Consider the following 17,063-nt stretch of genomic DNA (forward strand, 5'->3'; position numbering starts at 1 on the left):
AAATATAAAGCTGTCTATGGCAAATTATTTTATTTTACTGAAGATGCTGTAAAGCTTGCAGAACTCTTGAGGGGTCACGCTATAGTGGGCAGAACATAACTTAAGGTGATGGTGACTGGTGTAGTAGTCATTTGTCCCTCATGCCTTCTATGACACAAGTGTTGCTTTTACAGTTAGATAACATTTGTAGGCATAAGCAATAATGACATAACAGGCTGTTTCTTGTGTTAATTCCATGCTGTTAGATTGTTTCTCTAGCATTATTTTTTTTTTTTCTTAATTCATAAAGCATAGAGGGAGCTGTTGAAGTACAGACAGGTGGCTCAGGACATCACTGCATCAGTGTTGAGAAAATGTTAATGTTTTTTTGGAGGTTCTTAAGAGTGCTTATGTCACATCGAAATTAGTATATTTCATTAAAATGTTCTTGAAAAGTCATTTTTCATATTAACTTTTTTCCAGGTCTGGAATGTTGGAATCTGGAATTGACAGAATTATTTCTCAGGTTGTGGACCCAAAGATCAACCACACATTCAGACCTCAGGTGGAAAAAGCTGTCCATGAATTTTTAGCAACATTGAATCACAAAGAGGAGGGAGGCCCCAGCACAGCTTCAAGTGAGGAGAAAACAGATGCTTCTGTTGCAGTACAAGGTATTCTCCCATTTCTCTGGGCAGTCTGCTAGCAAAAATTGTTTTTTCTAAAAAGTGGAAATACTAACTAGGTTTGCTGCTGGCACAAAATTGTTAGCGTTACTGTTGATGAGCTGAGCTCCAGGCAGCATAGCATAACACTTGTCCCTTACTGTATGCATAAAGATAGAAGGCAAGAGAGGTGTTGCCATGTACCAGCATGTCATTTTGTCCTTTTTGCTTGAGATTACAAGGGATCATAAGGAAAGAAGTTGATCTTGGGGTTTGGCCCTGTAAGTGTTAAAGGATCATATAAGGCATAGCTGTAAGAGAAGAATTACTCATTTTTTCTTTAATGCATTGGTAAATCAGAAAAGAAATTATCTGAGACAGCTGCTTTAATGCAGTTACATGGCTCATGTCCTCTCTGGAGTAGAAGTTCTGCTGTAAATCAGCCAGTCTTTAGTTTGTTTATAAACACAGCACTTTTTCTTTATGGTTTTTATTTATGCTGCCTGGTATCGACTTCTAAACACTCCTGCAGATAATTGTCCATTCTTTCTCTTCCTAAGAGACTCCACAGCAGTCCATCTATTTGTAACCAGATGCTTTATTTAAATCCTAGCCTTTTTCCTGTGAGGCCCACTTCCTTTAAAGTAAGTGGGTTAACAAGCCAGCTGCAGTTCTTGTTACTAGTCCAGTTAACCCTTTTTCATCTGTCTTCAGAGTTGCTTTTAAGAAGAGTATCAAACCATTTCTGATAGTCCTGTTATATAATCAATATGCTGAGGCCGTTTTCCGTGTTGTTTATGCAGATACCAGAGGTAGGAAATACAGAGTTTGCTGCTGCAGCATTCTGTATTGTGCTTCTCCAGAGTCATCATCCCATTTGGTATGATGATAAAGTTGAACAAGGATTGTGTTCAGAACATCCTTCTCATAGGCAACCTCTGCTTGCTTTAGCTGGTCTTAGGAATAGCAGTATGTGACAAAGTAAAACAAATCTCCAGTAATCAGATCATAATCACTGCGGGAATGCAACTTGTTCTTTTGTTTTTTTTCTTTAGCCCCAAACCTCTAGATGCAAAATTAGGCAGAACTTTTAGTTAATGTTGCTTATTTTAAATAAAGTCGTTATTATTTTTCCTCTCACTAGTGTAAAATTCTGTCTGAATGGAATTATGGAAACCAAGATGAACTCAGACTATTTTCTTTCTTACTATTCAAGGTGTCTCTACTACAGCTTCCAGTGGCAACGTAGCTAGTGATGCAATGTCCATTTTGGAAACAATAACTTCTCTTAACCAAGAAGCAAGTGCTGCCAGGGCTTCAACAGAGAACTCAAATCACAAGAACAATGAAAAAGTTACAAAAAGACTCTCATCTCAGCAGAGTGTGGATGGTAGCACTGATAGAGAGAGAAACTCAGAGGACTTGGCAGAAAGAGAGAAAGCAATTTGTGATCCTTCTGGAGAAGGGGCTGAAACATTTGCAAAGTGTGAAGATGTAAATGAGCTTCCCTGTCAAAGTGAAGAAATAAAAAATTCAGCAAAGGATACTAACAATTTGACTTTTACAAGTAAAGAAATGCAACAGGATGGTGAAGATCAAAAGAACAAATTATTTGATAAATGCGACAAGAAACCAGACAGCAGCGAAAAAGGTGAAAGAAGAAAAGAAAAGAAGGAAAAACTTGACAAGAAGTCTGACCATTCAAAGAAAAGTGATGATACTACAAAATCAAAAGAAGAAAAGCAAGCAAGAGATTCAGAACCAGTGAAACAGTTAGTTCCAGAAAAAAATAGCAATAAGCATAAAACAACTGAAAGCACTAAAGAAACTAAAGAAGGTATGCTGTGGGCAATGCTCTTCCTTAAAATATGCATATGGGGGCACTTCTAAACGTGCTGAGTCAGAAGGGTATTTGGAATGTAGGTTCTCTGCTAGTTTTGGCAAATTTCTCTAGCTGGCCACAGCTAAGTCTTGGTTCATCTCCCTTAACTGAGGTAACAGTGTTAGCAATCAGATGAGCTTTGGTTCCTCGAGTGTGCCTGCTGTCTGCCTTATTATGGCAAGTTCTCTCAATTATTCCAGTCTGCATTTAAAGTTTCTGCCTGTGCCCCAGGCTGATTTTTGTTTCGAGTAAACCACAGTTAGCCCGATAACATTTCAGGAAGGTGTTATAAATTTATTATGTTTTTTTTTCTATTTCTTGTTCTTAAGATAGTTTTGTTTTCAGTGAAAAAAATCAATGTTTTGATAAGAAAAGTTTCTCAGTTACAGCCCTTTCTTTCTGTTTTTTCTTTTGCAAGATATGTCATTAGATTCAGATATGGATGTACTCAGTGACATCACTGTCAGCTCTGTCCATACCAGTGACCTTTCTTCCTTTGAAGAGGAGAGTGAAGAGGAGGCTGTAATTTCTGACAGTACTGAAGAAGGGGAGATCACATCAGGTGGTATAATAATTAGATTGTTAAGTAGCAAGAAGGAATAAGCAATGCTTTCGTTGGGTGCATCATATCATTAATACGAGGTTTTGCCCTATGTTTTATTGTACTTACTCATGAGAAGTAATTTGAATGTGGCATGTGCAATTACAAAACATAAGTAATGGACATACTTCAAATACTTTTTTAATAGCTTGCTGTATTCTAAATGTTGTAAATCTTACTTTTGTACTACTGTATTTCATAGCTATCGCTATTAAGTGTTTTTGTTGCTTATGTCACTTTCCTATCCTTTTTTTCCCAGTGTTATTTGGTATAACATTGGAGTGTTTTGGTTGTGACCCCAGGGTAGTGGTTGTAGCTGAATTTGCAGATCAGGTTGGTTTTAGAGCTTTAGGATAACAGGAATTTCCAAATTCTACCTGACAGCAGTGGAAGGAATAGGAATGGATCTAGCTTTAAGAGTTTGGAAACACCAAATCTTTTCACTGACTGGGTTACAGTTTTGTGTTCTCCTTGTCTACTGCAAACATCAGACTGATTTCTGTGGATATGTGGCTTTTGCAGTTAGTTAAGACTTTCCACATCATAATAGAGAGTGCCTTAGCTGAATTAGCTGTCTCTAGTATGCTGTGAGCTTATCTTTTCTGCCTAAAGAATATTATTTAGAATTACTTAAATATTATTTAGAATTACTTGTATATTCTTTGACTGTGGTGTTACCTTTGAATGTGACAATTGCATTTGGTTATGACTAATATTTGTGAAGTGAAAACACTCCTTAAGTGTATTTCAGGGATACAAATAACGTGTGTAGTATGGAGCACAAGTGGTTTTGCTCTGTTTCTAATAATCCTGATAAAACTGCAGTAGATTTATTTTTACTTAAATAATACTTACACGAGTATAAACAACTGTGTTTTGTGCATGTATCTCAGTAAGCCTATTTAGGTTTTTACCTACTCAAATATTGCAGAAATATTTTTGGTATAGGCAAGAAGCTTAATTTAAGACATGACAGAAATTATATTCTGATTTCTCATGCATTGTTAACTACTAAATACTATTTGTAAAAAAGCAACATGATAACAGCCAAGAGGGTAAGCCCAGTTGTAGTTTCCCAGTTTATTCTGGCCTTTGTATTTTGCAGTTTTTGGCTGCATGGTGTACATGAACACACCTTCCAGGTTTTCATAACCTAGTGCTATTTTGATGTCCAGGGGTTTTATTTTTTAAACTTATTTTTTTTAGCATAAACTATTGTTAATATATTTTTTTAGTAGCTTTGGCTTCTCAAAAATTACATTAAAAGCGCTGCCCTAATTTATCAATGTATCTCTGCACTTCACTGGCCTTTTTTTCAGATGAAGAGGAGAAAACCAGCCAAAGTAAGACAAAGTCTCATGCTAATGAGCTGAGTGATGGAAAGTCCAAGCCTGTTCGTCACGCTTACGTTCGCAAGCCTTTCCTGTACTCCAAGTACTTCAGTGATTCTGATGATGAACGAACTGTAGAACAACGCCGTCAGTCCATTGTAAGTGTGGATTTTGTCATTGCTTGCATTCTATCTCCTTAAGCTGTTTAGCACATAAATTCCACTTCTTATTTGGTGGTGATTTGTGAGAGGGAGTCTTCTGTTTCTTCTCACTTTGTTTTTATTTGCTTTCTCCTTGTGTTACAAGGCCTTCAGACTTTGGCCAATATTGCATGATCTGCTCTCCAGCAAAGCACTCTGCTGCTTATTTTCTGAAAGTTTCTGGTGGTGAAAGCAATGATACACTTTTCCATCTTTTTTCCCCCCACTCTGAAATGAACGGTCTTGGGTGTTGACAGAGGATTTACTGGTTATATGCTGTGTCTTCACAGAGTCATGGCATTAGGTGGAATCTTTCTCAACTGAGTAATTTGATATGGAGAATAAGAACTGCTGCAAGTATGAGGAATCTAGCTTCAGTAGATTTAATGTGCATAGTGACAATCTGGGTGGAAAAAAGTAGTCCTTGTCTACCTGCAGCCTGTCTTCAAAGTTGTTTTGTGTAATTTGGACCTGTGTTGACCCCTTACTACTTCATGACATCATTTCTTTACAAATGTAGTTGTTGCTGTCCGTTAAATTAGTAATTTCAAGCATGTCTGCAGCCATTGGCAATGGAAGGAGAGTTTTAAGCTTGTACGTTATGTTCTTTGGAAGAAGTGCCAGCACTTAGAAGAGGGAACAGCCTTTTAGATCTTTTTTCTTTAGATATATATTTTTAAATATGTATTCGATATGTATTTCTATATGTAGGTACATGTTACGTATACATATATATAAATAAATAAAGATAAGGTGCATTATTTGAGAAGGTCTCATAACCTCAGTCTCAGTGTTAAACAGCAGTGAAACTGTTTCACTTCACTTAATGGAGAGGTCTCCATTAACTTTCATGTAAGTATTTCTAAAGTATTTCTTTAGTTTTCATTAAGCTGTAATGTGCTGTTTTCTATGGCTTTTAGACATAGATTTGTAGGCAAAGAATACTCTTGGACCCAATGAAAAATTGTTTCCTTTGTTTTGTATCTCCAGGCCAAAGAAAAAGAAGAGAGACTCCTAAGAAGACAAATTAACAGAGAGAGACTTGAAGAAAAACGTAAACAGAAGGCTGCAGAGAAGACTAAGTCCCTAAAAACTGGAAATCAAAATGCTAAAGGTATGAGAAGTAGAACATTAGCCCCCACTGCTATGCTCTCACTTGCTCTCTCTGGAAAAAAAGTTCAGCTTAAAGTATCTGGTCTGTAGTAACTTCCCTTAAAAACCCAACTTTTCAACAATGAAGGAACAGGAAAATATATAATGCAAATTAATAATACAAATTTCCATGTCTTCACGTTTTCATATAACCTTTCATATATCTTTACATTGTTTAAATGCAATGAATACCTATATTCATTAGTATTCCCTTATACACTGCAGTACTCTGTGTACTGTTTTCAGTGACATTTGGAACTGAAACAGTATATAATGAGATGCTTATGTATTTCACCATTTGTGTATTATTTTAGGAAAAAGTGTCTTGAACTTAGAAGAACCTTCATCAAGAAGCCTTGAGTCAAAAGCTACTGGTACCAGCATTAAGGATGTGCTTAAAGAACAGAAATTTTTAGAAAAAAAAGTAGCCTTGAGCAGAAAAAGAAAAAGAGATTCAAGGTATTTGTATATGTATTTGCTCAAAAGGAATTACGTTTTTGAGTAGTCATTTTTTAATGTTGAAAATGTTTTCTTCAACTTTGCATTTAGCCTTACCTATTTTAAAGATTTTTCTCTTAAAATACTCGCTTAATTTTGTTACTAATGATCATGAAGTACAGGTAGAAAATCAGATTATAGCTGCTTAAGTATATTGCAGCTCAGACTGCAGGAGCAGCTTTTATGTGGCTTTTCACACAGAATGATGATAAAGGCATAAGAATGGAGAGTTTTCAGATGCTCATGCATCTCGTGTGTCTGTCAACTTGGCTTGGTCTTTAAATTGATGTTTTGCATAGATGTATATATGTGTACATATCTGTCTACATGCAGATATATATGGGGCAAGGAAATCTCATACCAGTTTTCCAGGGACAACTGTCGTACTAATATTGTCATATTAATATTCTCTGCTTTGAAGTACTGATGTCTAGAGGATATCTTTGGAGTCGGTACACAAAATTTTCCAAGAGGAAAAAAAGCCTTGGGCAAATTGGATAGTCTAAAGTTGTGTGATCGTGTTCTGATTCACTATTTTTAGAGTGCATTTCTCTGCTTCAGCTTTAGAAGCAGGAAGTTTACCAACTAATATTGGGTTGATACTGATTTTTCTGTTTTTTAATTTTCTGAATACCTGTTTCAGGCAAGCTGAAGATGGGTGCAAAAAGAAATATGAGCCTTCTGAAGAAAATTCTAAAGAAATGCAAAAGACAAATGAGGTATGTGTCTCTTAAATACAGAACTTATGGTCTTGCTTTTTAATTGTAATAGTACTTGCTCATATGTCCATACCAAACTGTATAATATTACCTTCTTTTTTATAAGTTATATTATTTCTGCAAGTTCTTTCAATTGTGTTAGTGATCTCACATTGCTCTGGTAATGTTTGCCGAGTTCCAGTAGCTGCTAAAATATATAGTCTGTGTATATAGTATTGATGCACATTACTGTAGAACATGAGATAGAGTTTATGCCCTATTCTGTGAAGCATGTTGGGTTTTTTAAAAAGGGCAAAGTTGTCCTATAGGCAAGGACTTGAGCAGCTTGATCTGTTTTACCTTCTCACTGGGATGTTAAAGGAAAAATGTAGTCCAGACACTAAAGGAACCATAATTTTTATGGTGAGAGATTTTACCACAAAAAACTCACTGCTATTTGGAAGTTCAAATTAAAGTCTGTATTTATCTTATGGATTTAGGGGTTTTTTGTTTCTTTTAAACAGCATAACAGCTTGTTAAAGTAATTCATGGAGTATTAGAAATTGTCTATTTAAATATCCTTTTAAATAGTTTTAGAAAGAAAAATCACTTTGTGAACGAAAAGGTACTAAAGTTCAAACAGATTGTTCAAGGTTAACTTCTCTTTCTTTGGATTTTCCCACAATGGCAGACAGCTAGAATGAAAATGGAAATCTTACTGATTATATTTTAGGTTAATTTTCATTGCAATGTTATGTGTGTTTTCTGGTGTATTGTTTTTATGGAGTTTGCCCTTAATAATTCTGCTTGGTCGTGTAGTGAAGGAACCGTGTAATGTGTGCTTATATACATATGAAAACTTTATCTTGCAGATTTGTGAAAAAATTTCTTCCAAAGACTTGAAGCATAATCATGGGAAAAGTGAAACCTCTAAACAGCTTAGGAGACTATCAGAACCGATGCATTCAACTGAAGAAAGCAAAAGTGATTCTAAGGCAGAAAAAGAACACAAAAGAAAAACCTCCACCTCTCTTCAGCCTGAAGGAGCCCAGCAGGACAGCGAAACAAAGGATCCAAAAAGACAACTGGACAGAGCAGAAGTCAATACTGAGGAACCACAGAAGCAGAAATCCATATTTAAAAATGAAAAACACCCCAAAAAAGATATTGACACTGAAATTCAACATATGAGAAATGCTGCCAGAAAAGAAGCCAAGGCTTACAGAGACAAAAGTGAAAAGGAAAGAACTGCTTTAGAAGAGAAACTGTCTTTAAAGCACAAATACAAAGGAGACAGTATTCACAAATCAATTGAAGATGTTGAACTCCATTCATCTGAGAGAAGTTTGAAAGGAGAGGATGGTGGCCAGAAGCATAATCAACAAATAAAGGCTTCCTCGGATGAGAAATCTGAAAGAAAAAGTAAACACCGAAGTGAACGGAAAATATCTGTAACAGGAAAAGATGGAAGAAGCATTTCTGAGTCAACTGTAAAAGCTGAAGAATTGCTGCGAAAGGAAAATAAAAAAGACAGACATCTCTCGACAGAAAAATCAAGAGCAGAATACAAGTCCAAAAGGTCCCTGAGTGATTCTAGGCCACAAAAAGATTCCTTAAGTGCCTCAAAGCAACTTGCTTCTGCATCATACAGAAGAAGCGAAAGCTACTCAGAAGATAAACATGAAATAGAATCAACTAACTCTGATGGTAACTTGAAACAAGAAGATGGTGTTCATAAAGACAGGCGAAGGTCTAAGAGCCTTCTGGAGGACAAGATTTTGTTCAAGTCTAAGTCAAAGAGTCATAGTAAACAATCCAAAGCATCTGAAACAGAATTACAGGGTAATTTAACAAAACAGGAGACTGGTCAGAAACTAGACAAAGATAAGAGCACAGAAGAGAATGATTCAGATAAGCAACACAAATCCAGGAATGAAGAGAGAGTTTTTGAGGAGAGTGGTGCTGGGTTTGAGCTTCTAACTGGCACGCAATCAACTCAGGGATCACAAAAAGACTGTAGTCACAAAGTTAAATTACATTCTGGAGAAAGAGGATTTGTGAAAGAGAAATATAGAAGTGATAAAGATTTATGCAATTCTAAACTAGAGAGAAGGCTCTCTGCTGAAGGTCACAAAAGCAGAAACTTAAAGCATAGCAACAAGGAAATAAAGAAGAAGGAAGAAAATAACAAATTGGAAGATAAAGATATTAAAGAAGTGGATAGTGGGCATGAAAAAATACTGAATGTCACACTAGCAATGGATAAAAAACAAAGTAAGAAGATACCCTGTGAAAACAGAAAAGGCAGTACATCAAACCAAGATTTACTTGGAGAGGAAAAGCAATCAGCTAGCACAACTGAAAGCAGCCATGCTCCAGCCCCTCAGAAGTTATGTATGAGTAATGATGACTTGCGTTCTGGTCATGAGGAAGAGCTGATAGAACTTGATTTGAAACAAACAAAAGTACAAGAAGCATCTAACATTGAAGGAAAAAACATTGAAATATCACTCCGAGCCACAAATGCCAAGCATGCAGCAAAAGAAAAAATACCTATTTCCAAGAAGGAATCAAAACGCAGCCTGGCAGATCCTGAAGCTTGTGACTCGCAATTTCTGTCTGCAGCTGCAAAAACTGTTAAACAGGAAGATAACCCTAATACACAAGTTGGTGCCTTAGACACTTTGTCCAAACAAGCTTCTGTGGATCAAGGACCCAATAAGCAAGGGGCTAATAAAATGAGCGTTGTGTGTGAAACAAGCAGTAGAATCTTACTGAATGTTCCAAGTAAGGATCAAGCTTCAGAAGATAGCAGAAGACCAAAGAATTTAAAAACTGTGATAAATTCTAATTCAGATGATGTTCCTTTAGCAATTCATTCTTCCAGAGAAGATGCTGCTGATGCCAAGTCCATGGATATGGATATCTCTGATTTTACAGACTCTTTGCATAGTGTGTCAAAAGAATGTAATAATTCAGATGAGACTTCTTTATTTGAAGATACTTTCATTTTGAAGAATGGTGCAGCACAGCTTGTATACATGGAAAAACAAGATAGTGCAGTCCTGAGTTCTATCATGAAGGATGATGGTCACAACACCACTATGAGAAACAGTAGAGAAAAAGATAATGAGGTGCCTTGGCCTGATGAACAGGTGATGGAAGGCAATACAGCTGGGTTACCTAGTCGAAAAGATTATGATGAAGCAGCAAAGTTAGAAAGCACTCAGGGAAGGGAATGGAAAATAGAAGAGGAAAATTTGGTGCCTGACATAACTGAAGACTGTAGAGGTGCAACAGCAGAAGAACTTCTCCTCAAAATAAAAGAACGGGAGTGCTTGAATGCAGATGCTTCCACCAAGGGAGAAAGCACAATGATGGATACTGTGGAAAAGAACGAGATGCATGATGTTGATGATATGATACAGTCTTCCTCTGTGTTAGTGTCTGAAAGAGTTCCTGAGGAAGTAGTCAAAGGCTCTGTTATAGTCAGTGGGCAAAAATGGAATAGCGTGATTGGCATGGAAGATAAAAATGAAAGCAGTGCTGTAGGTACCAGTATAGGAAGTGGTAAACTTAATTTGTTGTACAACAGCCTGCAAACAACTACGACCACTGTGATAGGAACTAGCACAGAAAAGATCCTTGAGAGCACTGCAATGGCAACTAGTACAGGAGAGGGAAGAGCTGAGGGTGCATCACATTCTGAAAAGGACAGTGATGCTACAACCACTTGCTCAGAAGAAGATAGCTCGGTGACTCTGATCTGCACAAGCATAGAAGCTGATGAAGGTTTCACAACAGGTATATGGGTAAAAAGTAGTGAGGGCAGCAATTTCAGCACAGCAGCAGATATTGGCGAGTGTACTGTTGCAGCAGCTGAAGAAGGTGGTGGCAATGTTGTCACTGAAGGATTAGCAGAAAGTGAAAGCTTCCTGACAAGTACAGAAGGAGAAGGAAATGGTGACTGTACTATGGTTGATGCAGAAGAAAGCGGTAAGGATTCAGTCAATGCAAGTGGAGTAGAAATTGAAGACAGTGTGAATAGTGCTGGGATGGAGGAAAAAGATGATGCTGTGACTAGTGCAGGCTCTGAAGAAAAGCGAAAAACCTCAACTTGTTTAAATAGAGGCAAATTTGAAAGTTCTGTATCCTGCTTAGGTGAAGTGGAGAGCGATGGTGCTGTAACTAGTGCAGGGACAGAAACAGGTGAAGGGTCAACAAGTGGTGACAGTTCAGGCAAATTTAGGGACAGTGTGATAGCTGGCCAAGTCAAAGAACACGAAGGTACTGTGACTTGCACAGGTGCAGAAGAAAGAGCTCATAACTTCATTATCTGCTCAGTGAGTGGTACAGATGCCCAAGGAGAAAGCACTGTGAGTGGTGCCTGTATTGCAGTGGTCACAAACAATGGTGCTGCAGCTGGAACTAGTGGTGACAAATCTGAGGATACTCTAAATGGTGAAAGTGCAGTGACCAGCACAGGCATAACTCCAGAAGATGATACTGAAATTTCAGTAGTCTGCACAGGGCTAGAAGACAGCAGTGAGGGCTTTGCAGTTAGTTTAGAAGCTGAAAAATGTGAAAGTCTAATGGACAGTACCAGGGCAAAAGAAGAAGCTAGTGTCACTACGGTCAGTATAGGTCTGTGTGATGATGAAGGTTTTGTGACTAGTACAGGCTCAAAAGAAGAGGATGAAGAAGGTGAGGACATTGTGACCAGCACAGGAAGAGGAAATGAAGAAAATGAACATGCCTCTACTTGTACAGGAATGGAAAGTGAAAACACACTGATTTGTATAGCTGCAGAAGAAGATGAAAGTTCCATTATCTGCATAGTTGCTGAACAAATGGAAGCTGAGTCAGGAGTGGCTGGCACAAATACAAATAAGCTTGCTGTTGACAGTGTGACAAGTGCAGAGAAAGGAGCCAATTGTGACACGAACTGTAAAAATGCCAAAGGGATTGTTGAAAGCAGTGTAACCAGTGCAAGTGTTGCAGATGAGGGTGCCTTGGCTGCGCAGACAGGAAGGCATGAAGGTACCTTGATTCCCTTAGGTGCCGAGGAATGTGAGGGTCCCATGACTAGTGCTATGGCAGTGCAAGATAAGAGTCAATCTGGCACTGAAGATGAACATGAGAATGCCATGGCATCCTTTGACAACAGAGAACTTGATGCCTCTATAAGTAGTGCAGTTCCAATAGAAGATAATAATTCTCTTATGCCTGCTGAGAGAGAAGAAAAAGTAAAAGGTGATATTATCTCTACCAGTACAGTGGAAGAAAGTGATGCTCCCTTACATTCAGCTGTGGATGCCGAAGAAGCTCTTCTTGCTTGTCCAAGAGCAAATGAAAGTGGGGAAAACTCTGTGATGTTAATAGACTCTGAAGACACAGAGGTGCCTATGCCCAGTACAGCTACAGAGTTCAAAGAGTGTGTGCATGCTTTTAACAGTAAGCAGGAGAAAGATGAGTGCACTATGATTTCTACTAGTATTGTGGAAGAATTTGAGGCTCCTATGTCAAGTGCAGCTATTGAACATGATGGTCAGCTCCCCTCTGTGCAAACAGAAGAAATAAACGAAAATAATCTTGTTTCTATAGATACGGAAATGTATGAGGTTCCCATGCCTAGTGAATCCAGTGCAGGAGGAGATGATGATGATGAAAGTCACCCAACTGCCAGCAGTAAGGAAGAAAAAGATGAGTGTGCAATGATTTCCACAAGTGTTGTGGAAGAACAAGTCATTCTAATGTCGGGTGAAGTCACAGAAGAGGCAATTCAGCATGTGTCAGATACAGAGTCAAAAAATGAAACTGTAATGATCGCTACAAGTACAGCAGAATGTTTTGAAGGTCCTGTGTCTAGTGTAGCTATGCAAGATGAAAACAAACTCACTGCTTCAGAAACAGAAGGAAGATATGAAGCTGCTATGATCACTACAAGCATGGCAGAAGAATGTGAGATAGTCCTGATCAGTGCAGCACCACAAGCTGAAAGTCAGCTTGTTGTAGCAGAAGATGAAGATACTGTTATCTCTCCAAATGCATCAGAGGAGTGTAAGATTGTGGAGACCACTGCAACTGTAGATGAACAATTTGGACTAGCTGCTTTCAATGCAGATGCAAAAGGCAAAGGTTCTATGATTTTTGTGGGAGAATGTGGAACTCCTGTGCTAAGGGTTGCCACCAACAATGAAGATCAACACACTACTGCAAGTCTAGGAGATAAGGAGGAGGGGGCAGTGATCACTTTGAGCACAATGGAGGAATGTGATAGTCTCTTCACCTTTACAGTAATAGAAGAAAGTCAGTTTGCTGCTGAGAGTACAGAAGTAAAAGATAAAAGTGAGGAAATGTTTAATACTGATAACCAGATCGAATGCATCTTATCAAATACAAGCCCAGAAAAAAGCAATAATTCTTTGCTTGTCATTAGTAGAGAGAATGAAACAAATGAGAGTGGTGTGAGGGGAGAATCAGCAGCATCTCAGACCACAGCAGAAAGTGAAATCACAGCAACAGATGAAAATTCAGTGAATCTCATGAATGTAGATGAAGCCCTTTGTGTGGAGATTAGTACACAGACTGCTGAGAGTCCAAGTCCTTCCTCAGAGGCAAGTGAGGAGATTGAGCAAGCTGAAGATATTTTGCATGATGATGTTACATCAGAACTCTCTTGTGTGATTTCAGAAGCAGCAGAAGAGAGTGGATCTCTAAGGAATATAAACTATACATTTAACTCGCTTTTAGAAAGTGACTTTTCTGAAATAAGGACTCCCTTGCCTAGGACACAGGCTCTTTCCTTAGATTCTGCTAATGAAGTGACTGTAAATACCAAGCATGGTGAAGCGACAATAGAAGGAGAACTAGGGGAAAAAAGTGACTTCCCTGTGTTGCATGTAGAAGAGCTATACAGCAGTGATGACAAGAGAGACTTGGTCAAAATAGATGATGTTGGAATTAAGGTTACTTTTCAGAAAAGTAACACAACATTTAATTCAGGTGAGGATTTATTTCTTTTTTAACTCTTCAGTTTATAAGCTGTCACAAATAGTTGCATTTTACCATTTTTATATTTAGAAGTAACTTAGACTGTTAAAATGTACCTGATTGTTGGTTGCAAATTAACTATTAAAGTTATTAAAATGCATTTGGTTAAAATTGTGAGTAAATATTAAGTGGTTTGCAAGGGTTAATTATAATGGGTTTATTTTTAACGTGTTTTAAAATTCAAAAATGCTTTTGTAGGAAAGAGGATGCATTTCATTTACATGTATGTTCAACACTTTAAAAAGGTAACTTAGTAATTTTGAAGGGTAGGGGTGGCCATCCTTAGTTGTAACTCTTCAATGCTTATATTCAGATTCAGCTTGCTAGGCTGGATTTTTTGTTGTGAATGTTTGAAATGGTCCTCTTGTGTTACAAACACGAGTCATCCCAAATAAATGACTTTTAAGTGAGCAAGGAGGATAGATGTCTATTTTAAATGCAGAAGTTATAATAGTAGATGTCATAATTCATTTCCAGATACATTTTTCTGGAAGCTAATGTTCGAAAGGAGCTTGCATGGCTGCTAGTTCCTAAAATACCATGTAATGAACTTGCTGCTGTTTTCAGCCTTTCTCTTCTTTGACCCTCCAGAGTAGCTGAAGTTCCAAGTTTATGAAAATCAGTAAATTCTGTAGATGCCATAATGAAGTCAAGATTATGCAGTTTGGAGAAATTAAACTGTAAAAAATATAGTAGAGAAACTTGCTTATCTTTATACCAAAGGAGGTGGAATACCAATTAAGTACTACTTTTAAAACCTTTACTTTCTCATGACTGTCTTTGCTATTACTTAAAAAATATACTATCATGTTATAATGTGAATGTAGGTCCAGTTTCTCAAAGGTTGGATTTATCCTCTAGTTTTGTTGGTACTTAGGGTGAGAAAGTTCACTCTGCAGGTTTTTGGATCTTAAGAATTTGTCAAGGAAAGATGCCAATCTAGTAAACTTGAAAATGTTATTCAGTAGGTATATAACAGAGACAAGCATGAGCTGTGAAAATGTAAACTGCTACACTGAGATATTTCTGTCTTGGTGCTTTGCTCAGTCCTTGCCATCCATAGATGTAGCCTCTGTAAGTGCCAGGGCTAGCACCAGTTTTATTCTGTGAACTGCAACCACAATTTAATCACTTCACATGCCTTATCGATGAATTATCATGCTATAGGTATTTATTTTTGTTTAGGAAAAGCTGTATAAACAGGCTTTTGAAGTAGGTGTCCAAAAAGTTGTAGAAGTCATATGAGGATGCTGTCTGCATGGGCTGTTTCTCGATGTTACAAACTTACACCTGTTCCTATGGCAAAAGAAATTGGGGGGAGAGGTTTAAGATTTTCTGAAATGACATTGACACTAACAGGAGCTACTGAGCTCTACAGAAATTGGATAACTAGATAATTTCAGAAGTTACAGTTTTAGAACTTACGTATTTAGATTTTATTGTAACTTAGTGAAAAATATTATCCTTAGTATTAACTCTTTATATTAAGTAACGCAGAGGTAATGTGCTGTCTAATTTGGTCTGAAAATCTGTTGGTGTTTTTTAAAGGAAAAGCAAGGAACAAAGCCGAAGTCGGAATTCATAAATAAGCTATGGTAAATCCTGATAGCCCATACTTTCCAATCCTTTTGTAATTAAGGAAAACATGGAAGTACTTGTGTTCTTGCAGATGCCAGATTATTGTTTTGAGCTGATTTGCTGCAGACTGACTGAGTATTATTTCAATTGCCTACAAGAATGCATTAAATTAATGTGCTGTGCTTATGGGGTGGTACTGAAAAATAGCATCCTATAGTAGCATGAGATAAATACAGCATATTGTAATCCAGTAATTTTAACATCTTTGTGTTTCATTAGGCAATAATGCATATTTACCAAAGTTGGCAGAAGAACTAGAATTTGAAACTAACTTGAGAACTGAAGAGGTATTTATACTATTTTTAATTTTGTTATTATACTATTTCTTGTATAGTTACACATCTTGCTAGAGTTTCTTACTATATCTTTTGATTTTTGTAAAACATAAATGGCATTTGAACTTCAAAACTTCCAAAGGGTCATTTTTAAGATTATTCAGCTGTGCTTTTCTAAGCACATTTAAATTTAAATTGTGGGCGGTCCATGTTATTCTCTGTTAGAGCCAATCCCTGCCCCCCCACCCCCAGCCATGCTCCTCCTGTGATCATAACAGCCGAGTTTGTTTTTTTAGAATTGGTCATATTGTATGTATGTTGCTTGTGATGGTACTTGTAAAATAGTCATACATGCCTTAGTACTTAGAGTTGCCAATCTTCAGACTTGCCTGTTCTCTTTGTGTTTGAGGAACACTTGTGCCAATTCTGCACTAGGATAATTACAGCCCATTACTGCTGTGACAGAAGATTAGGGTATTTTGAATAATCAAAAGAATTTGGGCTCATCATCACTTACAGCTTGTGTAGGACCAAAGCTGAGCCTGTTTCTGTGTCTGTGCTGTCGTCAATACTAGCCAGGGTTCCACATGGGTTAATTCTGCATTCAGATGCAGGACTAAATCCATGTATTCATACCTTGCCAAACTCTGATAATAAGCTTTTTTAGGGAGAACATAGTTCAGAGATTCCCAAGCATCTCTCAAAGGGTGGATCTGTGCAAGATTACTGGCTTCAGCTTCCAGGCAGACCAGTGTTTCTGAGCCATGGTTTTGACACCTGCGATGCACTTCAGGAAAATCCAAGTCATGTTCAGTCTAGTGGGATTTACTGTTTTGAGTTCCCCCTGCAGACAGCATAAGAGTCAGTGTAGCCATGTTCACATGGCACTGTGAGTTTACAATGCTCAGATCTGACTTGGCACTATGTGGAGAAAAGTGTACTTACCTATGCATCAATAACATACAACTGATACCTTGAATTTAAAAAAAAAACAACACAATTTAAGTTGAAAAGAGTTCACTGTACCTTGTTATACATTGCAGATATATATCTTTCTGTGTATGTGAACATTTCTAGAATATTGCTCGTAT

General features: G+C 37.4%; 1 protein-coding gene across 4 annotated transcripts in view; it reads left to right on the top strand.

Annotated features, from left to right (window-relative positions):
- Positions 1–17,063, top strand: part of BOD1L1 (biorientation of chromosomes in cell division 1 like 1) — a 36,732-nt gene that overhangs the window by 1,993 nt on the left and 17,676 nt on the right. For all 4 annotated transcript variants that reach the window (XR_007889247.1, XM_051616849.1, XM_051616847.1 and 1 more), the window contains exons 3-11: positions 463–653; positions 1,861–2,481; positions 2,945–3,088; positions 4,447–4,616; positions 5,649–5,772; positions 6,125–6,269; positions 6,952–7,027; positions 7,879–14,011; positions 15,917–15,984. Coding sequence is in view for 3 of the 4 variants with exons in the window: in XM_051616849.1 (XP_051472809.1) it covers positions 463–653; positions 1,861–2,481; positions 2,945–3,088; positions 4,447–4,616; positions 5,649–5,772; positions 6,125–6,269; positions 6,952–7,027; positions 7,879–14,011; positions 15,917–15,984 (7,672 nt within the window). In the remaining variant the exon portion in view is untranslated. The remainder of the gene's footprint in view (positions 1–462; positions 654–1,860; positions 2,482–2,944; positions 3,089–4,446; positions 4,617–5,648; positions 5,773–6,124; positions 6,270–6,951; positions 7,028–7,878; positions 14,012–15,916; positions 15,985–17,063) is intronic.

Source organism: Apus apus, chromosome 4 (assembly GCF_020740795.1).
Source record: "Apus apus isolate bApuApu2 chromosome 4, bApuApu2.pri.cur, whole genome shotgun sequence".
NCBI lineage: Eukaryota > Metazoa > Chordata > Aves > Apodiformes > Apodidae > Apus > Apus apus.